The 23,044-nt window shown below is 40.2% G+C and overlaps 1 protein-coding gene across 12 annotated transcripts in view; it reads right to left on the reverse strand.

Annotated features, from left to right (window-relative positions):
* The window catches only part of SOX5 (SRY-box transcription factor 5), a 602,225-nt gene that overhangs the window by 138,876 nt on the left and 440,305 nt on the right, over positions 1-23,044 (reverse strand). For all 12 annotated transcript variants that reach the window (XM_055711618.1, XM_055711623.1, XM_055711621.1 and 9 more), the window contains 2 exons: positions 12,654-12,826; positions 10,096-10,164 (listed from right to left, as the gene is read on the reverse strand). In XM_055711618.1, coding sequence (XP_055567593.1) covers positions 10,096-10,164; positions 12,654-12,826 — 242 coding nt within the window. The remainder of the gene's footprint in view (positions 1-10,095; positions 10,165-12,653; positions 12,827-23,044) is intronic.

Genomic DNA, 23,044 nt, shown 5'->3' on the forward strand with positions numbered 1-23,044 from the left:
CATTACACATTTTACTCAACTTCCATATGTGGAAGCTGAACTTAAGTGGATACTATATACAATACACAAAATAAAGACAGCTGGCATGAGATCTGTAACTCTCCAGTTCATCTTTGCTCAACAGAGACTTCCACAGGACAACTGTACCTTTTCCTCTCTTTCTTCAGACTTCAAAGTCTCGCATTGCCCCTTCAATCTCTACCCTTGAAGTGATTAACTGTTTGATTTACTCTTCTTACAAATACCCAATGTAAGTAATTGCCCTCCACTTTTATTTACACAATGCAATTGAGAAGCAGATAAGTGACAGAAAGTGGACAACAAAAATAAAACCGCTCCCCCTGGCCTCTTGCATGCTATTACCACCAACGGTGAGCTCATCTTGTCTTCTAAACTATGCAGGGTAAGGCATCATCAGCTTTTGGATGCCAGATGTCTGAGGAAAATCCAAGGCGGTTAAGACAGTGGTGTTGATTCAGTAGGTGGAACCATACTTTTCCCTCTGAATCATTTTAAGCCATTATTCCAGCAGAGTTTGAAGTACTCTGTTTTGAATGAGCCATCAAAATGAAGTCGTGACCACTTAACATGGCAAGAGATGAGTCAGAAAAGCAAGTCATTGCCAGTAGAAACTAAAGGATCCTCAAATTTCTCCCTCTTGATATAGTTATGGGTGCTGGTAGCAACTTTGCAATGCCAAACATAACCTGTATCTCAAATACAGCTGCTTTGGTTGGAAAAACAACCATTTAAGATAGAGCAAGCCAGGCAGAATTACATGCCTAGATGCAGTGCTTAGAGTCATAACAAAAGATCGTCCTTACACATCACCACTCCCAGTGTTGCTAGGGTAAGGGGTGCAAACCTAGCAGCAGTGTTTTAAGTACTGCTAGTGCACACAGGTCAATGCTATGTATCTCCTGTCCAAATTCCAGTTTGGAAAATTACACACTACTTGCTTGTATCTCCTGCTCTCCCATTTTACGTGAAAATCCACGTCCCTACTCAGCTCTGAGTGTGCGTGCTTGTATTTCTACACAATGTTTGTGGGAAGGGATCTACCAGGTTAACTCCTATGATACTTACTAAGGCAGGCTGAAACATTACCACCTCCAGTGGATTAACCAAACCCTAACTGGCTGTTACTGCTGTCCTTACAGCATCAGTACAAGAATATGTACCCTCACGCCTCAGCTCCTGCAGGTCAGAATCTCCTAATATAAGTATCGCTAAATAGTATCACCAACAAACATACCATAAAAAGTTCCATATTCTATTCATGCTATGTATCACTAAAAAGCAGACTAACTCCTAAAAAACCCTAAAAAACATTTTGTGAGTTTAGTTAAAGCCAGATATTCCCAATCATATTCCATAACACTGAAGAGGAAATAAATGACAGCTGAATTTGACGTAAAGTTTTGTTCTCTTCAGGATCCTTCAGGATGTTGGGTGCTACATAAACCAAATATTACTTGGCCAACAGGATGAACCCCCCCAATTTAAAGCAATCAGCAGAATGATACACAGTTCTGAATTTTCAAATTTTGTTCGGTTCTGGGGGGTGAGAGCCTGCAATAAATGTTCTCAAATTATGCAGCTATCTGAGTCATTTTGCAACTGGTGACCCTTATAATGATGTTCTCGTTTTCAGAGCCGATGTGATGCCACACAGTGATTTGTCTGTTAAATTGAATCTTTGCCTCTAGATAGATAGATAGATATAAAGTTTATTTTGAAATGTCTCCTAGTGCCTCTGAGTCTGACTGATGTGAGATGTTATTTTGAACATGCCAAAGCATCTGAACGGCTCCAGTCCTTTCTTTTCAGCGTGCATTCCTTGATAAGTGGCAAAGCTTCCCACTTATCAGTCACTCAAAGTGACTGTGGCTGTCAGTTGTGTACAAAGCGCAATCAGTTTGGAAGCAGAGACACCAGCATTTTTCTTCTCAGCTTGAAGCAAACACGTTTTGACTGCTAGTCATTCAATTTTAAAGCATCTTCAATTAGGGGCGGATGAAGATATAAAGAAAACACATCCTAAACACCTCTGCCAGCCAGCAGTAAAAAATTTATTGTTATCTCCTGCTTTACCTTACTGCAGAGGCAGCAGTAGCAGCCTTTTTTGGCTGCACAACAAAAGTGCTCATGACTGCACACACTCCATACGGACAAGATCACAGCAGTAAAGAGTTCATGTTCAGCTTCTCAAGCCACTTATACAAACTACAGTGGTACCTTCTGCTCTTGTACCTCTGCTGCCTGCTGTGTAAATACCTGCACGGGTACACAAACATGAACATAGCTCACATGCACACAGGTACACCACCCTACACATTTTGAACAAATACATTCACAAAATGACATATCAACACTCTATAGCCAATAAAAGACCGACCAAAACCATTAAAAAGACCATGGAAACAACGACAAGGAGGGAAAAGGGAGGGCTGGCAGAAAGGAAGAGTTGATGCGGGAAAGGGTTGGCAGCCATGGAAGGAAGATTGCTCAGTACCGCAATGCCGGGGAGCTGGAAGTGGAAGGAAGTGGTCAGTTGTAGGGTGCCTCAAATTGATGCAGAAAATGGAGAAGGGATCTGAAAACAAAAAGTAAGATAGGGCCCTGGAGAAGGAGGTCTCCGAGAGAGTCCTTGCTGATGGGAGAGGTACAGAGACGAGGCCCTGGAGTACGATGTTGCCAGCTGCAATGACTGCATTTGATTGCTGGCATTTTCCTTACAGTCCTAGCTGCTGGATTATTTTGGGTGTTTCAGTGTTCTGTTTTGGTTTTTTAATAAACATAAGTTTCTGGCCTGTCCTTGTGATTTTCTGAAAGAACTGGAAAATGGGAACACTGAAAGCTCAGTAACAAAAAGGAAATTCAGAAAAGGTGCTAAGATTGCAAGAAAAAAAGTCATGAAGTCCAAAACAATCTCGTAATTTCAGAACATTTGGACTGGTAAAACCGGAGAAAGTTTCATTATCAGCAAGTGCTGTTGCAATCATGCAGCTCAGCATAGGCAAAAAACCTGATTTCTCTCTTGAAAACATGCCCTTGCCATCTCAATAAATTCAAGTTTTACAAGTCTCAAGCAGATTCTCCTTGTTTGCATTGGTGTACCTACACCAGTCAGCAAATCTGGATGGTATAAGAGTGTAGGAAAGGCCCAAGATCAAATTCCCTGTGCTTGCTCTGTGAGTAACCTTTGGAAGTAAACCCACGGTACATTGGTGCAAAATGTTGCTCTGCACAGAAATAAGTATAGTTAAACACCTCATGAATCTGCACACTTCTACATAATTTAACTTTTTCAGTAATGGAAGTGAAGGCCCATAGGTTACTCTACAGTACGTGCATCATATCCTTCACCAAACACACATGTTATTCGCTGAACTTGAGAGGACAGAAAGCAATTAGCTCATCCTGACTGCTAGCCTAGATTTTTCTGTTCCCTCCTCCCTTTCCCTATTTCCTCCCCCAACCTAGTCTTTTTTCTTTTTTTGTGTGTGTTTTTTTGGGTTGTTTTTTTGAATAATTAATTTCCCAGGGGCTTTTTCCTGCTCAAGGGACAGACAAGTTATTCTGATAACTGATAGGACATCAGCTGCAGAGCTTTTGTGAGACACAATTGTTTAGCCTCTTTGCCGGCAACCTCAGTTGTTTGGGAAGAGGTTGCAAAGTCATGGGAAAGGCTGCAGTGTGACTCCTTCTTGGGCCTGTCTCACTGAATCCAGTATGCCCATGTTTATAAGTTGCAGGAAAACAGCTGCTTCTGACACATGATGAATCTGGACAAAATGTCCCCAATCTATGAGCTTGTTCAGTTTGACTGTGCAGTCACAGCCTGTCATATCCACCCTGGCAAAAAAACAAAACGAAACAAAAAAACCAACAACCCATCTCAGTGGACAGAGCCTGTTCTGAAAACATTTTGCAGAGTGAGAAGGAAGATACTTTCTCACAGTTTCCTACTGAAGAAAGGTCTCATTAAACTCCCACTAATATGAATAAGAGCCTTTTCACTATGTTCAGTGGGAGCTGGATCAGGCCCTCACTTCAACAGCTTTATTGCCTACCAAGGAAACCTTTTGTCCTCACCTTTCTCTGATATGCAAAGAGGACTCTAACTACAGAAGAACTAATACTGTTCTGCTGTGCAACGGCTTGCAAAGGGGTTGTAGTACCATGAAGCAGTGCTCTGCTGTCACTGACTTCTTAGAAATTCAGAAATCCCAGGAAAAACAGTAATACAGAAGCAACAGACATCATTAAATCTGTAACCAAGCACTTATGTTGTGGTTGCTCATTTTTGTGTCTTAAGTGAAGGACTCATCATCTACATCCCTTTAAAGCCTCCTAGAGAATTCTGGGTTACAGGTATGCAAGAAGCTGGGGACCAGGAAAGAACTTTCACAGGTCCTTATGGTTGCCCTAAGGAGACACCAACAGGGCAAGGATTAAGGTAAGGGTGAGGATCTCTACCCTCCTTATTACAGGCATAAAGTACTCCAAGTATTTAGCTCACATAGTGGCCTACAGGAGTTTGCTTTCCAGTAGGACACAAAAAATGAAAGGATGAGCTGTGCTGGAAGTACAATTTAGAATGAAAACTTGTTGGGGCAGGGAACAAATTTTCACATTTCTCTATGTACAAACGGTCAGTGTCTTCTCACACGAAGAAAGAGAAACTAGCACTTTTTACAATTAAAATTCATCTGAATCATCTGAAATTGGTCAATCAAAATCTAAATGTTTTCTCAAACCAAGAGAACACAAACAGGCCTGAATATCATTCAGCCAGTTCTGGATTACAGATTGCTCACCTGAGTTCAAAAGCAACAACAACAACAAAAATTATCACCATAGATAACTGTGTGGGTACATTATGATATCTAAAGCACTCTGGAAGCAGTCTCTTTACCAATGTTTTGGAAGGCTGGAATCAACCCAGAGCCTCTTGGTGCTTGGAAAGTTTTGACAATAACAACTGTGTCATTTCAAAACTTTGCATGTTAAGCTTAAGAAATATTTTTCTGAACTTCTGTGTAACTCAGAAACCAAATCCTTCTTTCCTCCCCAAAAATACAGCTAGATTTTGAAAAATAGATCTGGCCACAAAAGGGACTAACCATCCTGCAGGAAATTCCAAGTGTTCAAGATTTTATTACATTCCAAACTGGAACATTATCTTAAACCTCAGAACTTAATGAGAATGGGAATATTCTGATTTGGGAACATACTAGTGCAGCCAGGCTTCTCCATCCACCAGCACAACTCATGGGGAACAGGACACAGCCAGCTGACAGTGAGTGGGGAGGATGGAAATCTGGATCCAGACTCACAAAGGAAAGCCTTATTTGGAGCTGGGAGGACATCCAGGGCAGCTGAAGGATTCAGGAAAGCCAGGAAGCCTGCAGCCCAAAGGGGCACAGACTCTGGAGGGCTGTGGTGCACACACTCCCTGCCAGACAAGCTGCTAAGGGTTTGCAAAGCTTGAGGACATCGAGGCCACACTAAGATTTTCGCCTGGGAGCAGGCCCCCTGGCATGCCGGCAAGGTGCCACCAGCCTCTGGAGATGCCTGTGCCATCTGGGCAGGTGCCCAGCAAAAGGTGGAGCGTAATAGAGGCATGCCTTTCTAGCTTTGCATCAGAATTTAGTCAGGATCCTCTTGTTCTTCAGAGGTCCAAATTTTCCAGCAGAAAAGGTGTCCTGTTAGAACATCTGCTGACAAGCCTCTAGCTCTGAAGGAAAAAGAAAATCCTCTGTTAAAACACACAAAGTCATCAAATGGTTGCTGTCTAGCAGGAATTGCTTTCATGTTTCAGCTAGCACTAAGTTCTTGGGCTAAGTCACTCAGAAATGAAAACAAATTAGTAACCAAGTACTGGCAGTATTAAACTTAAAAGTCAAACAAAACTGTGGCCCAAATGTTAGAGACATCATAAAGCAGCGCTGTTGCTTCTTGCTGCTTTGAGATCTTAGTTTTACATTTATTGGCAACCTGAAGTGTTCCAAGATCTTGAGCTGGGCTCTCCAAAAAAATTTTTGACTAAAAATCAGAACAGTTTAAAAACATTTGGCCTCCGTTTTGTTTGCCTTCTAATTTTGGAACTTGTAGTGCTTGTGGTTTCAGATTTTGCCTGGAAATATGAGAGCTGGAAGTTTACATTTTGAAGAAATGAAAGCTGGCATTTTTGTCATCACATGACTCCAAGAGCTGGGGCTTGAGGGAAAAACATAAAACGTTGTCAGGCTTTCTACAAAATTGTGAGAATAGCAGCATCAGTTTTATCACAATTTAGGCTGCAAGGTTGACCTATTTTATTAAGTGCCCTACTGAATATGAATTGCTTTATGAATTTTAACAGCCATATTTCGTTTTAAATATAGTTCCATTAAAGTGACATTTGTCACTGAGCTTCAAAGCAAACTATTCAATCATCAACCTGGGCCAGACTTTCCTCTGAGCGAGTAGGTGTAAACTGCACCACCCCACAAAACTTTGCACCTCAGAGACACACCTCTAGGCAGAACACCATGCACACTTGCTGTCTGTCCTGGGGACTAGTTTAGCATCATGAAAAAGGCGCACCTAGCCTTCAAGTTTCTTTCCCTCTGTGTCCACCTGATGTGACAGCTACAGAGCCCCAGACTTTGCCATGTTCTAGAGCAAGGACACCAGGAAGTAGATTGTGGCCTCACAAAGTAAGATGAGAAGGTCACCACGAAAGCTCCCCTGAGACCCTGAAGGACAATACTACATTTAGTTGAAGAACTTGCTGAGCCATACTTAGTGTCTCCATGTTCTTTCCTCAGCCTGTTCTACAGGTGCGGATCACTACAGAGCTGTTCTGAAACACAGCCTGAGATCTTCAGGGCTGCTGATGCACAAGAGTTGACAGAACATGCATTCCAGTTTCATTTCTGGTAAAACAACAAGTCTGAGGTGTGCATGGAAGAAGCCCCCAAAGATTCAGCAGGCAGAAACTGTTCAAGCAAAAACCTTCTCAATACAATTACACACAAAGATTAAATAGAACAGAAAGCAGTGTGCATGGGAGGACGCATTCCAAAGTGGCATAAAATAAGACGGGGGAGGTTTAGTTAATTACTCAGTGAAACTCAAACCTCTTCACAAATTAGGTTTAGAACATCCTGAAAAGCAGAAAAAAAAATTATCATAAACATTTGCCAAAACACAAAATCCTATCTAGATCACATTTTAGCATTTTGAGGTCACACAGATTCTTAAATTTAATCTAATCTGCAACTTCTCTCCAGTTTAGCATTACCTCTTTACTAACTCTATATATGAAGACAAGCTGTTTGTCTTCTGCCCTAGTGACACCTCCTCCCAGTTAATCTGGAAGAGACGGACTTGAAAAAGACATACTGTCAACTAGAGACTCACTTGCCAGGTACATTTTTCTAAGCTCAAGTAGCTAATGCATCTTCCTTCAGCATCACAGAAGTGGCGAGTTTACTTGAGCTATAGTTACACTCGGCATTTGCAGTCCTCTAAGGAGGAGAGACACATTGCAGTCTCCCCCTGTTTATGTGTGGATCGGTGATTGTGTGCTGGGCTAAGGAGAGAGGGAACTGTTTCCAAGTTAGCGCACTTAGAGAAAGGAGTCATAAATCATGGGGTCAGTCAGGTTGTGCTTTTTTTTTAACCTTAGGGTATTATGTTTTCAATACAATATTTCAATAGCTTTTTTCTGTGTAATAATTTATCTGGAATTATGGCAACTCTTACAAGCTTAGAAAAAATTGGCTCAAGTAAAACGAATCCTTTGTCATAAATAGGTTGTATTCATAACTGCAGCCTAATCATTCAATTGCACATAAGTCAAACAGTTATCCAGACTTTGTAGGAATATTTCCCTGTCAATAAATCTAATGCTATTTAAAAACTCCAGGCCAATGTGACAGAAGCCTGTTAGATTAATTAGGGTAAGGTCAGAAAAGCTGAACTCACAGCTACATTCATATCACAGTTTTGTTCCACCTACTATAACGTGATTGTAAACTCACAAACCCTTTTAAACATGGCCATGTTAGGGTGACTTCATTGTCTTAATTTACATACAAAGGAAAATTTCTTGAGGAATTGTTTCTTCTCCCTAACAGTCAACTAAGCAGGCGATTGAGAAGAAATTTTTTGCTTTGTATTAATTTTCAATAAGGATTTCTTTTATTTTAAAATGTTTTTTTCCAATTAGTGACTTCACAGTAATTGGACTGCAACCATGGTTCGTGAGACTTCAGGACCATGCAAACCACAAAACTGTCAAGAGGCAGGCAGTATAATCAAAATTTCACTACAAACAGATCATCTCTGTGGGAATGAGGACAATATTGTCTCTCTGCCCGTTCAATTCTTGACCTTTATCATGTGACCATCCAAAAGAAGGGTGCCCCAAATCTGATGGGTTTTGTGTGAAGTGGACCTTGGAGGTGAAATTCTGACCTCAACAGGGTCAATATTTCATCTGAAATCCCTTGAGACAGACCTCCAAATCATTTCTTAGGCTTGCAGCTTGTATCAGATGGTAGCTAGCTGACTTTCATTTACTACTGACTTAGGTCAAACTTGGACCAGGGATCACAAGATGAAAGGCTCTATATCTCATTATCAATAATCAGTGTTCTCCACTACCCTAAAAATGACATACTTCATTCTTATCTACACGGCCTTAAAACTTAAAAGGGTTGTGGTCAAATTATGTTACTTCAATTTATTTTTATTCACTGCTTATAAAATAACTTCCTCTCTCACTGCCATAGCTAAATGCTAAAAATGTAAATACTTTCCTTGCTATTGTAGAGGTTCTACTATTGTTTTTCTTTTAAAGTCTTAATAAAGATACAGCAATAAAGAAAAATACCTCCCACACACAGACTGAAAGAAGAAAAAAAAACCCAGAGGTCAAGGCCAAGCCAGGCCTTGCCAATCTCAAAAGTATTTTCAGCAAAGCACATCTTGTATAGAAGCTGCTTTATAACAGAGCGGTGGACCTTTCCCAGAAGTTTTTCATAGTTACACAAGTCCTGATACTGACAGAATACCCTCTGAAATGATAGAGCCAGTTCTTCTTCTAGCGTGAAGCCATACAACTCCTCTGATTTTGCTGGAATTTCTTAGACGAGTTACAGATAATGGCCCATAATTTTAGGCAACTCATTCTGAAACATTAAAGAGAACCTTTGGAAGGAAAATCCTGTTGTTATTAAACAAACAGAACACAGCATCCACTTCCACAGCGAAGGGAATGCTCTATACATAATTACATACTTAAACAGCCAGAGATTTTACCATGATTCTAGATATTTGTGAATATGTCAAACCCCTCCTTTGGTAGTCTGTGAAAACTTTCATGGGCAAACTGATTTGCATTAATCCCAAAACAGGGACATGCACATATACACATGGAAGAAAAGTAATGAAATACAGTCAATGGCATGAAAACAAACTTCTGAATACTTTAAGGAAAAAAGAGGTTAAATAAAGTTTACTGGTTATGCTGGGTTAACAACTTTTTTCTACTACTAGGAGTAAACTTGTACATACCTAGGACTTACAGTTGTTCGTCTGTATCTAACCATCTTTTTGAACAGTTTCTCACTCAGACAAATTCACCCGAAGTGTTGAAAATTTCTGGACTTTCAACACCTGGGGCAGAGGGAGGGAGGTACCCTTGATTACTGATCACTGAAGGTTCACTTCTGCAAAGCCTCTAAAACAGAGTTGTAGGAGATCCATTCCAATCCAGCTTTTTCTGGCAACACTTTTGCCACTCCTGATCTACAGCTGAAAGACAATTTGATCCTGCAAACCCTTGCTTACATGATCAGCTCCTCTCACATCTGCTTTGTGATCCTATAGGAGCTGCTTTAATCATACACAGCCTTTCAGAAACTGACCTGTTTTGCTTCATGTCAGGTAACAACCTCATGTGTTTCCATAAATAAGATATAAGCCATCTGTAGAGATTCTTAAAGAAACTATAACAATAATGGCTGAGGGAAAGCATGGGGAAACAGAAAGAAGGAAAGAGAGATAATGGGCATGGGTGGAGACACAGTCTCTGACCTGGATCTGTTGCTGAAGAAGGTTAATTTTGTGTTGCTGTTGCAGGAGCTGCTGCTGTTGTCTTGCAATCTGTGAAGAAATTGCAGAGAAAAACCATGAGGATTATGTATCACCATTCCTGGGGTCAGTACGTAGGAAACTTCCATCCTGCTTGCTTCTTTAAACTGTTCTATTAAGCTAAGAAACCTTCAGGAGCAGGTACAGCAACAGCCCACACTGCTGCTGAAGCAGGAGGCTCATGTTCAGGAGCAATTCACAGCTAATACTAGTGCGAAAGGGAATCTTATGGAAAAATGTTGTGCTAGGTATCAAGAGAAGCACTGATGTAAAAATCTCCTCTCTCACTGCTTGAAATGGCACTGCTAAAATACCCCAAAAGTGAGCTCCAACTTGCTGGAGGAAGAATAATACTGGCAGACAAACTGGAAAATAGTAGGAGAAGGCAGGAAAGGTAAAAAGGTAGGATGGACAGTAATATTCTTTTCATGTTTGGCACCACCTATTCCAAAACAAAGGAAATCTGACACCCAGGAGGAAGGTATTAGTGTGTGTTATTTCCTTGATGCAGAAACAGACACCAAAAGGCTGGAACTGGGTTTGGGAAAATGACTGACTCTTCAATATGTCTGTCAGCTGAAGGAACTACGGGAGCAGTGCGAGGCTATGCAGCTCAACACGGGAAGTGATTATAGAAGTGGATGGAGTTGTTGTAAGTCTCGTCTTAAAGTCATGTGCGCTTTCCGTAAGGACTTCCATTTTCCCTCTCCATTGACTACATGATTGGGAACCTTACTGTTGACACATTTTATATACAGTGAAGGAAAAAGCAGACAGTAATGGAACCAAATTAGACTTCTCCGAGAACTGATGGAGATAAGCCATTATATAGCTCAAACTTAAAAAGCAAACTTGAAAAACTCACTTGAGTCATCACAAAAGCTCTGCTTTCATGAATAGCTAGCACCGCAGTACAAACATTAGAAGGAGTATTGCTCTTTCCCTGTGGTATGTGTACACATCTCAGGGTCAGATGGGAACTTACACATACTTACTGGGAGGAATTTTGTGCATTCTTCCCCTTAGGTATTTTCCTCTATTATTAAATAATCAGCATAAGAAACACTCACTTATAGTGAACACCATATCTAAAAGATTAAAAAAGTGTTTTCTTTCTAGAGCTGATTCTTTCAGCAACCAAAATAATTTTTATCAATACATTTTTTTGAAAGTTTGGTTGTTTTATTTCTACATAATGCAGAATTATACACAGTTTCTTAAATTAAAAGAAATCCTAGTTATCTTAATAATAATCTTGCAGGATTTCTTACTGCTGTTTCCCATTCTCTCCATTTTCTTTGTCACTTTCAGATCATTCAGCCATCCTTTAGCAGTACTGACTTTAAAAGTTAGGGCAAGGGAAATAGCTCCTGCAGGATATTGCCTTGTGGAAGAATCCTGCCAATTCCACCTTCACACCTTCATCTAACTTACCCATGTAAACAATGGGGGGTACAAATTCTCTAGTTTAATAGATAAGTCACTTCTCCTGTCGTCCCTATGTGGGATTTCAGGTGTGAGGCCAAAACAGATAGTATTTAAGATAAGGGTTTTAAATAATCAAAACCAGAGAAAACCAAGGCTAAAAACCCCAAGGTCTGAACTTGTCAGCAGTAGCTTAGAATCTAAAGACTTGCTTGGTACAATACAAACATTGAAGTATGACAACTATGGCAGCATCCAAAGAATTCCACAAGCTTCATAAAATTCACATAGCTGCAAATCTGTAATATAATCACATTTCATTACAAGCTGAAATAAATGGTTAGGCAGATCAGTATGTACTCCTGACAAAATTTTAAACCAGATGTCCAAGTATTCTCTGCTCATGTTCAGGTACAAAAAATGGACATTCATTTCTATTAAGACCTGCATGGTACAAATTTGTTAGAAAAGTTATTTTCTTGCATAAAATGTCATGTGGCCATGTATGCACAATGGAACTGTTCACATGTGAAAACATGTTTGCCTTTCCAGTGGAAGGTATATTTGCAAGAGCTGAAAATCAAGCCTCTCAAGTGCAGAAGAAAAAAAGTTGCACTCGTTCACTGACTTTATATTCTTCTCCCTCACTTTTTTCCACAGTTGGCAAAACCAATCTTTTCATTTCTCACATTACAAACCAAGTGCTGCATTTTGTTCCTTTTATACCTGTTCGGCACCACTGAATTCAAGCAGCATTGGAAGATTATTCAGGAGGACTGAATTTGCATGCTTATTTACACTTATTTTAAAAAACCCACAACAACAAACGCTATTGGAAGAGAATACCTCCAAAATGGAAGGTGTATCTTTATAAGACAAAGAGCGTCCTTTTATATATGGCAAATCAAAGTATTCTTCCAATATGCTTTTGTTCAAACATCTTCACCTAAAAAAACAAATGGAAAAAAAAATTTGGGTGGAGAACAAACTTGAGAGTATCAACCCTAAAAGCTAAACTACTGGAAAGTCCTCCTAGAAAATTATTTAAGCTGAAAGCCACTATAATAATCACTCACCTGTTCTTGTTGCTGCTTAGCCAGCTCCATTTGTTGGCGTTGTTTCTCGATCTGTGATGCAGCCAGTTTCTTCTGTTCATCATGAGCTGCTAGCAGCTGTTCTCGCAAACTGGTCAGCTGATTGATCATACCCATGAGCTGCCTTTCTTTCTCAGCTAGGCTTTCTGGAGTCCCTGGGCATCATATGGTGAAAAAAGAATAGTAAAGAGAAAAGAGGAAATTTAGAGCTAGCCAGGTTTTTTATTTTGCAGCTTCACTGTAAGCAAAGTTTTAGCAGAACCAAAGAGCTGCAGCATATTGCAATACACTGCGCATTAAGACCTGTCCCTCTATAGCAAAATGAGCCATGGAGGATAATTCTGTACACATGCTTTGATCTGGTGTTCTCCTTCAATGTTTCCTTGCCCTTTCATCTATTTTCCGTTGCCTTCTTATCAGATTAAGGGCGGGGGGGGGGGGGGGGCGGGGAGGGGGGGATGCTGCCTGTTTTGAAACAGTTTCAAATTTTAAACACTGTTTATATTTTGTGGGGATCAAACCCAACACTTCCAGTTTTGAAAGACAATTACATTTTTGTCAAAAACTTCTGACAAAGACATATCAATGCTTTGACACCTACAGAAATTGTCAGATGTGTATTAACGTCCCTCTATAATCAAGTGGAAGCAGGGAAGTCTCCTGGGTGCTGGATACCTTTCCAGCTCCCCACACCCAGCCTTCTCGCTGTTAGCAGCACAGCGCACACCAGCTGTCAGCACGCTACCTGTTATGTCATCTACAGCTGCCCTGATTAGGATGAAATTATATAGTATTTAAATTGTCAATAACTACTATTGCTGTTGCTGACACTGATGAGTATTTTTAACGGAAAAAGTATTGCCTAAGCATATCAGACAAACTGAGTTAAGCGTAACCCACCATCTCTCTCATTTGCAATGTCGGGAGAACAGGAGAGTTCGGCAGACACAGACAGACGAACTGACTACCTCGCTCTCATAATCACTCTGTAAAAATTCTCATTCTACCCAGAAGGACATGGGTTATAAGGGAAGGAAAAATTCCAGGAAAAATCAAAAACTATGAATCATACTCTCAAACAAAAAATGGCACTATTAGTATATCCAGGATCATTTGACTTTGAATTTAAAAGACCAGAAAATATGTGTTGCAGCTAATTCACAGATATCTCCAATACCACCACACCCTCTTGCATGAGTCAGATCCTATGAAACCCTTTCTAAAAAAGCTTCAGAAAAGGATAAAGGCTATCAGTGTCTATGCCTCCTCTGAAAATAGCCTGCTTTTGGGACAACCCTGCCACACAAACCTTTCTCAAACACAGGAAGCGCTCTTCTGCCAATGTCACCAGTGCTCTCCAAGTGAGGAAAAAAAAAAGAAGAGAAATTGGCGACTATGCTAAACATGTTCCTAGCCAACTATCAGTCAGACATGGAAAAGAGCTACTGGTAATAGCTCATTTAGTCTACCCCCCTGCCAGTGCAGGAATGTTCCCTACAATATATTTACTACAGCTTTCTAGATGGGATTGAAATGTCTGAAATAGTGAATCATCCACTGCTTTCTTTGGAAGACTGCACCACAGCCTTGGAGGTGTCACTGTTAGGGCTCTTTGCTTGATAGTTACTTTAATTTACATTCTCTTAATTTCAACCTTGTGTTCCCAAGCAACCTCCCATTTGCTATGTGAGCCAAGTGCAGGTCCTTAAATACATTTGCAGGCAGCCATATACAAGTGGTAAAACACAAAGAATCAACATTTTCCTATAAAGGAAATGTAACTTGATTAACTTCATATTAAGATGCTTGAGATTTATGTGAAAATATTCTCATCACATAACAAAGAACTACAGCAGAATATTCTCAGATATAGCCTCCAAAAAACCTGTGGTACAAGCTGGAAACTTGAGAAACACTGAAACAGGAACCATAGGACTTTAAACCTGTTCTGCTAAAAACTGTGAAAAGTATGGAAGCCAGTGCTAAAATACTAACACTGCTGAAGAAAACACTTTTAACTTGGGATTTTTATTTCAAACATTGGAGACAGAGAACTGTTACAAGTAATGCATTTGCCACCTGGCCAGATAATTAATCAGAAATTTCTATTGCTACTTTTCCATCCTTCATTTGTTTTTCCCTAGGAAAAAGGGTGCAGTGTTTCCAAGTGGCACAGCAGAATTATTCTAGAAGGCAGTCCCTTCCTCATCCTGCCCGTGGCTAGTGTGTCGGTTTACTGTAATGCTCGTCTAATGAAGACTATCAGTATCCTGACACTGGCAGTATAACATGCTGGGAACACTAAAACATCTGAAAACTACATATTTTATTTATTCACTCAGCAGACATTTTATTCCAAACTTTTACTGAGGGGTGAGTGTGCACAAGAGAGGGAGGGAGAAGGACCTAGAGAAAGCAGGAAAACACAGGATTGGCTTATTCCTAAAGTTAGGGTAAGCAAAAAGAAATCACTGTCAAATAAACTGTTCGACAAATACACTCACACAGATCAAAGATCTCAGCCAGTACTGGTTCATCAGTGTATTTTGAGCTCCTACAGTAGCTTTCAGTTGGGAATCAAAAAGCACTTTGTAAAGTTAAATTAATCCCCACCACACCTTTGAAAGGTGGAAAAATGTTTCCATATGTGTAAACTGACAGAGGGGTCACAGAGTTAGTTACCGACAGCGGCAGAAAAAGCAATATTGATAGCCAGCCCTGTGCTGCAAAGCTCAGGCTGCGCTTCCCGAGAGGGAGCAGGAGGCTCCACGCGCTGCCGCCCCGAGCACGACGCGGAACACCTGCGCAACTGCAGGGCCATCCACCTACAGGTCCTTCTTTAATCTGATTTACCTAGAGAGAAGCCAAAAAAACTTCTTCCCTGGGAAAACAGCAGCTTTATTTGAGTTGCAGGAGTGAGAGGAAAGACTGGATGAACTAAGAGCAAGTGCTCAGGGTACTGGGGTGCTGGTGCAGACGCCAGAGCTGCAGGCACGCTGCAGCCGTGCAGCTGTGGGCAAATCCACCAAACTCTGTCTCTTCACTGTTGCTCAGTATTTAAAGAAACTCCGAGGTGCCTGAAGTGAGGGGCTTTATGTACTAACTTTACAAGTACAATGCATAATTCCTTCAGCTTCTAAAAATGGAAGGGAAGTAGTATGACAAAAGGCAGCCTCCTCACTTTGTATTTCTTGAGCAATTTCAGTTTGCTAATAAACCAAAAGGGAGAATTTATCAGTCAAGTGCTAAAGAAAATCTTTTGTTGGAGAATACTTTCCGGAAAACATGGCTTAGTAGGTACTTTATTTTCATGTGTTTAGCATGTCCTTCTAATAACTTCAATAACACTTAATTATAATTTCAAGTCTTTATGGTATCATTCCTTGCAAAATAAGTCCTCAGGCAGCCACACTCTCAAGTGACCTGCACAAAACCAGAGGCAAGAGAGACCAGATGTGTGGGTCTGCTGGGGGTCGGTGAGCTTGGTGCTAGATTTCCCCTTGCCTTACCCACAGACCTATATAAGCCCCACTGATGACGAACGACAGATTGGTTTGAATTTTCTTGCAGAAAACTGGTGGCTTATAAAAGTGTGAAAATTAAAAGAAGTACTTGAACCAGACTGTCTTGATCATAAAGTGTTTGCATTCAGTTTGTTTGGGTTTTTCCATGTTACCCTTACTACCTAGCACACCTTTTCTATAATATCTTTCATGAAAATGGCCAACAAACTGGCCATTTCACAGTTGATTCATAAATTACTTAGTTTGCATAACAAATGAAGGCCAAATGATGCCTGATGTTATTTATTTAATGGTGAGCTGAGGGCAACAGCTTGGTCACTACGTAAGTACATTTAGTGACAGGAAATTTTTCTGGTATATTAAACCACACTGCAGAGATAGAGCACCAGTTGCCATTTTTGTATCCCTTTCTAGATGCTGTAGACTGCAGGTAGGCAAGGATGGTGGACTTCTGTCCTATCGTCACTATTTTCTTTCTGTTAACCCTCATGAGATCTAAACCTTTATCATCATGTGAAGTGTCTTGGCACCTAAGGGCTTTCCATTTTAAGAATTCTACAGCTTACAGAGCAAAACGTGTCAGTATTTTAACTAACTACAGCACCAACCAGATAAAGACAGTTGCTTAAATTATGCTACCTGGGAATTAATGAACTATCGTTGTGGCGGCTAATGCTGCTACGACTTGGGAGGCAGTGCAAACCTCAGTGAGGATAAGCCACCAGCCCCAGCAGCTACCTTCAGCCACTTCATTATTAAACTCACTTAGAGCTCCTCCGAGTAGTACAGAGTTGGGAATAGTTCTGGAGCTGGCCCGTACTCCACACACACAATCTGTACAGTTGCAGTGCTTTCACTCCAGCTATGCAGCGCGGCTGGGAGAAAAAACAAGTGCCCATTATTGCAGTGAACAACTTGACAGCAAGCTAGACCACTTCACACAGGTATTGAGTGAGGAGTAAAAGGAGAGTGGCTCACATCAATGGCTGCCTCAAAAATTACTCCTAATTACCGTCAGATCCACAACAAATAGATATTGCACATTTTATCTTTAACAAAGCTTTTTAACCGCCAGACTGCCTGCCTTTCAGGAGCTGGCTGTATGTATGTATGGCTCATACTGTTCCCTCTGTACTGCAATGGCAAAATGTGGGTATTTCACAACTCATCAAAGCAACTCAGGGAAGAGAGGCATCAAAGTATACACTACGGGTTGATATAGTGAATGGCCCAAGAAAAGATGCTTTCCAGATGCGTCAGCTTATTCTCTACCACCACAAAAAGAGATTCGGAAAGAAAAACCTCCATGTTTGTGGATGCAACACCCACAGCAGATGGCAATAAAAGAAGACTCAAATTAGTGGCATTCTGTATCGTCAAACCTAAACTTCATCTCAGATCAACACTATCCATAATAGTGTTTAAGTAGTAAGAGAAATTTACTCAAATGTGAAATAAACTATTACACATTCTTAGTTCTGATTCACAGTCTCAGACTGGCAGTGACAGTAACATTTTAATAAACATTAGAATGAAGACACCAATATGACCAAATGACACACTTAAAGTGAGAAAACGAACAGGAGAAACCTTGGCATATCCACCCAAAACAGAACCAAAGCAAAAAAAAAGGCAGAGAAACCAATTTTGCAATCAAAACAGTAAATACTTTATTATAATTTATTAGACAGAATGAGAATGTAAATGAGAAATTAGGAAAGCCAATATTTTCTTAACAGGCATTTGAAGCTTTTGCTGCAAATGCACAAGCAATGAGAATGTTTGCCTGCAGCCAGCCTACGGATCCGCTCACATCCGCACGGCACCCAGCATATTTTGCAAGGGGCAGAGACGTGGCAAGGCTCTCCTCAATCCTTCTGACATGTCTCAAACTGCTAGGAATGTTATCAATCAGGGGTGCTCATGTGCACACTCACGCACACCCATACAGACAGTGAAATTTATCCCCCGAGTCAGTTTACTATCAAAGTAATTACATAAATAGCTTTTGAACTGTCAGCATCTGTCTTTCAAAGAAAAATCAAAGAAAACAATGTGTGAGTACAAAGCCTGGAAGACACAATAGTATTGCATTACGTTTGTATCATTAACTATGGTTACAAAAGAAAAAAAAATATCCTCCTGTATCTACACAGGTTTGGGGGGGGAAGAAAAATCATTAAATGGAAATAAGAATATTTTTAACTACTCTGTATTCAAATAACGTTAGGATGTATTATAATAATTGCAGCATGCAGTATAGAGCATTTTTTAAAAAGCATCAGCTAACTGATCTTCTTCAAGACTGTGAGCAGGCAGAAAGGTAGTGGTATGCATTTTTTTTTTTAAGAAAAAACTGAGATGTTTGCGGAAACTTGCCTAAAGTAATTCTTACCTTTATGCACTATAAGCCATTTTATTACTGGCCTCACTGAAGTCACCAGCAGAACTATTTCAGTAAGGCCAAGAATATTCCTACTGACTTTAACAGGGATACATGTTAAATAGATAATTAAATCTTTGCTTGACCCAGTTTGATACCAGGTAGGGTTCTAGCCAAGGGGACCCTATGAATGAAGCAATTATTGATGCCATCCAACTCAGCAAGCAAACCAAACCATGCCACAACACAGTTTCTGTCTAACTTTACTCTGATGCAACAGACAGTGTGATGAGGACACAACTACAACCCATACATCAGCTAAAAACTGAGTCACCTCCAAGCATTTCCTGCAGCAGTTTGTTTTTTCAGTGTGATTTTTCAGCTAGGGATGTAACGATTTTGATACAAAATTGAAAAAGAGACGAGAAGGAGCTTTTTCAAACTGAACAGCCTATTAACTAAACTGTCCTCAGAAGAATCAAACCCCTACTAGCACTTACTATATTCAAATAATAATAAAAAATATCAGCAGTACATATAATAAGTACTTTTTTCTTGAGGGTTTCATTCTGGTATCTTTTCTTGAGAGTTTCATTCTCATCCCATCGTCAACTCTTTTTCTTTCCCCACTCCCCACCCCAGCTTTAACTTTGCTCTGCCACATAAGAAATCCAAACCCAACATTACCCTGCTCGGTAAGGAAAGCAGGAAAGTAAAATAGACAGGTCATCTAGTCATCTTCTACTTAAAAGCAAACTAATCTTTGTCATGCTCACTCTGAAAAAAAAAAAATCTATTTATAATGCAACAATTTTAAAGAGGAGTATTCTCCCCTTGCTGCACAGCACAGACGGCTGCGCTGCTGACGTCACCCGACAGTGTATATGTGAGGCAATGGGGACCTGGTGTTACGTGCCTTCAGGAAACGTAGTCTGATAAACACATCTAACTGGCTGAGGTAAGTGCAGAATTTAAACTCTTCTTTCTTCTGTCTTTGAACACAAATGTCAAATGTTTATGACCAAGCAATAAGTATATACTTTAAATTACGTACTTGCTGGTATGTGTTGGTGGGTGGATGTGGGTATGTGCTTGTGCACGTGTGCAAATTCCCTTGATGCTTCCCTATCAATACTTCAGAAAGTGTTTTATTTTGGACTGGCACACAGCTTTTCAGGCCAGTAAATCTTGGAGCTGCCAGGACATAAACATCTAAAAACTGGCATTTATCATTAAGTATTTAAGCCCTTTACTACACAATGACTGCATCGCTTACAACTACCTACCTTGCTAAATTAAATTACTTCATCTGATTGATATGGGAAGTCAGCATAATGAAAGAAAACTTTCTGACTGCTTTTGACTCAGCAAGCCTCAGCCACCAGAAAAAGAAACAAGGAAAGAAAAAGCCCAGAATTCAAACTGATTTGTCTGTACCTACAGATTTATGTAGTGAATCTTGTTTTCTGTTTGACAAATAAAAATCCTTTTAAGAATAGCAAGCTAGAAGGAAGTTATTTATTTCAGCATACAGACACTCTTAATCTTTTAAGTTTCAGTGGAAGACTTTGCAGAATGAATAAAAACACATGATGAACAATTACCATCTTTTGCCATTACTACCCTCAAGAATTAATATTCTGTGGGGACAAAAACTTAGCCGTCTGCTCTATAACAGACCAGCACATTACTATTTCGCAATGCTGGAAAGAAGTGGTCACTGAGTATTCTTTATTTGCTGTTAGAAAAAGTTTTGGTACAGCAGATTGCAAACAAAGCTTGGTATTCAACCAGGTTAGTAACTTATTGTCAAGGTTACAAAAGGAATAGACAACATTTGTATTGAGACTATTTCTCAAAGGTTATTCATTGTTTTACTGTCTAGACAACAAGCTAGAACTAGGCTAGAGAAATGGCATTTGCTGCTGGAATTTCACGCAGCAGCAGGAAAACCTGTAAAAAACACGTATGTGTATGTATATTTGCTTTGTTTTGACAAACTGGTAGTTGTAGCTCAGCAACATTCATCTCTATCAGCACATCTTTCAGGTAATTTCAGTACAAAGAACTGCTTTAGGTCCCTTTTGTCATCCAACCCTCACACCGATTTTTAAATATAGTGGTTTGGCCTCCATATGTTCAAACAAAATAAAGCCACTGGCATTTGCTACTTTAATTAGTTCAATTTTATTCTCTTCTCTCTATTAATAAGCACTTCTTAAAAAGAAAAGTTGTGTTTCATTTAAATAGAACCTGATTTTTTCTGATCAAATTAGGTACCTTTAAAAAAAAATTACATAAATCTGGAAGAACCCAAACTTGCTGCTTTGTCACAAATTCACATTTTTTGCATTTTAGATGCTCTAAAAAAAAAGATTCCTCCAATCCTCCCTTCCACAGATACTACCTTCAACTAACCTGCCGCTCTAAGGTCAAATAGGAGCAGCTCCATCCAGTCACAATCTCCATTTCAGGCTTTCATTTGGCCTGAAAGACTTTCTGCGTTGGTGTGGCTCAGTTGGCACCCTCTCCTTCTCTGCAGCCTGAGAGTATCATATTGCATTGTGACCAACCTCCACTATTTCGGCAGCTGCCAAATTTCCTCTCAAAACTTAGGTTTCCCTGTGTGCCGCTGGGCAGGTTCTATTCCCTGCCCCCCCAGCACTTCTGAAATATTAACAAAGGACTAAAGCTCACTGTCAGCAATTTGCTACTATTAAACACCCCCAAAAAACAAACACAGAGATACTAAGTAGGTTGCAATAAGTATTGAATTTATCTTACCTCCTTCACTTATGACTCTCACCCTCCTTCTCTCCCCACTCCAAATACAATACTATCCACAAAAAATAATGCAAAGCGTCCACATCTGACACAAGTTTGCAAACATTTTTTCAACCATTAATTTGCAAGTGCAAAATTCACACCGCTCCTAAGAAAGTGTGCAGTTTTCACACATCTCCTGGGGATCTGTGCTGTATTAGTCAAAGGTTTAAACCCAGCGTATTCCCCATGAATTACCTCTCTTCTCTTCCCCCTCCTTCCTCTTGTCCACATCTAAACACAGAATCCCTAGCTTCCTTGTCTTCAGTTTACAGATTATGCGATCCAAAGTGTCACTCACTGGATTACTGCACATAACCTGAGCACTACTCAAAGCTTACTTGTCTTCAACTTGTCCAGCATTACTTAAATGGAATTATCCGTCACAATCCATATACCGAATCTGCATAGCACACTTATCTCAAGATTCTGTGTGTCACCTACCAGATTATCCGTTTTAATCCATACATTGAATCTACATAACATATGTCTTTAATTCATGGGCTCTGATGAGCTATAGTATTGCTGAATGGATTATTTCTCTTTATCCATTATTGGCAGTTGTAAGACCGTTCACTGCATAGTCTCTCATGCCCCATCTTCTGACGTATAAGCAAAATTAGAGTCTTCAGCAAACACAGCTCTATCACACATCAAACACAGCTTGATATAATACCCGCACTGATACTTCACGTAACTTGGAACCCAGTTTCCCACACAAAAAGAATGTCTGTCTTATCATGCATTAAGGATTAGGATTGGTAGCCTAATCTTTCATTCAATTACACTCAGAAACTTGTGGTTACTCCAGTACCCTCTTTGGAGTCACCTACATTTAAGTGGATACAATGAAGAGCGGATTTTACCCTAATGCTGATTCCCTTTAACAATGAATGCAGGAAACACTTCACCCGAGTTGTTTAGGAACTAACCTGTACAATGGAAAAGGATTTTCAAACAACAACAAAAAAATATCAGGTTCAGACTTGCCTGGTCTTTCTTGAAAGATTCAGGTGCAATCACTGTGAACAACGCCTTCACTTCAATAGCAAACCAACTCAGAATGATTGGAAACAAAAGTCAGTTTAGCCTTTTGTTCCACACACCTATTCAAAATTAGCTAAGTGGAGAACATAAAAATATGTATTATTATTTCTTGACAACTCTCAATAAGCAAGAGATGGACAAGATTAGCAGAAAGGCTTTGTGTACGCCGGGGAAGTTTTAAAAAGAGTTCCCATCGTGGTTAAAGCTGTCTCACATCAGCCTTAGCAAGACTGCACCTCACGATGCGCCTGGCCACCTGGGAGGCCAGCACCGTTCATTGAAGTCTGCTCAGGGGAGGCCCAATGCCAGTGAAACAGATGTTTCATGTTAATTTTCTAAGCATAGGGATGGCCACCGACATCGAAGAGTGTGGCAATAGACTTCTTATACCTTTTGCTACCAACGGCCCAGCCTACATGCTGCATCTGCTGGAATCAGTAACATCGCTTTGGAGGAAAACAGCCACTTTCACCCTGCAATGCACAGGGATCAGGTGGCTACGCTGAAAGCAGAAAGGGGGTATAATTTTCCTTCCTGTAGATGATCGGTTTGAGACCTGAAGTTCTCTCTGCTCCACTGAATCCAATAAACTGCAT

The sequence above is a fragment of the Falco cherrug genome, chromosome 5 (genome assembly GCF_023634085.1).
Source record: "Falco cherrug isolate bFalChe1 chromosome 5, bFalChe1.pri, whole genome shotgun sequence".
Taxonomy (NCBI): Eukaryota; Metazoa; Chordata; class Aves; order Falconiformes; family Falconidae; genus Falco; species Falco cherrug.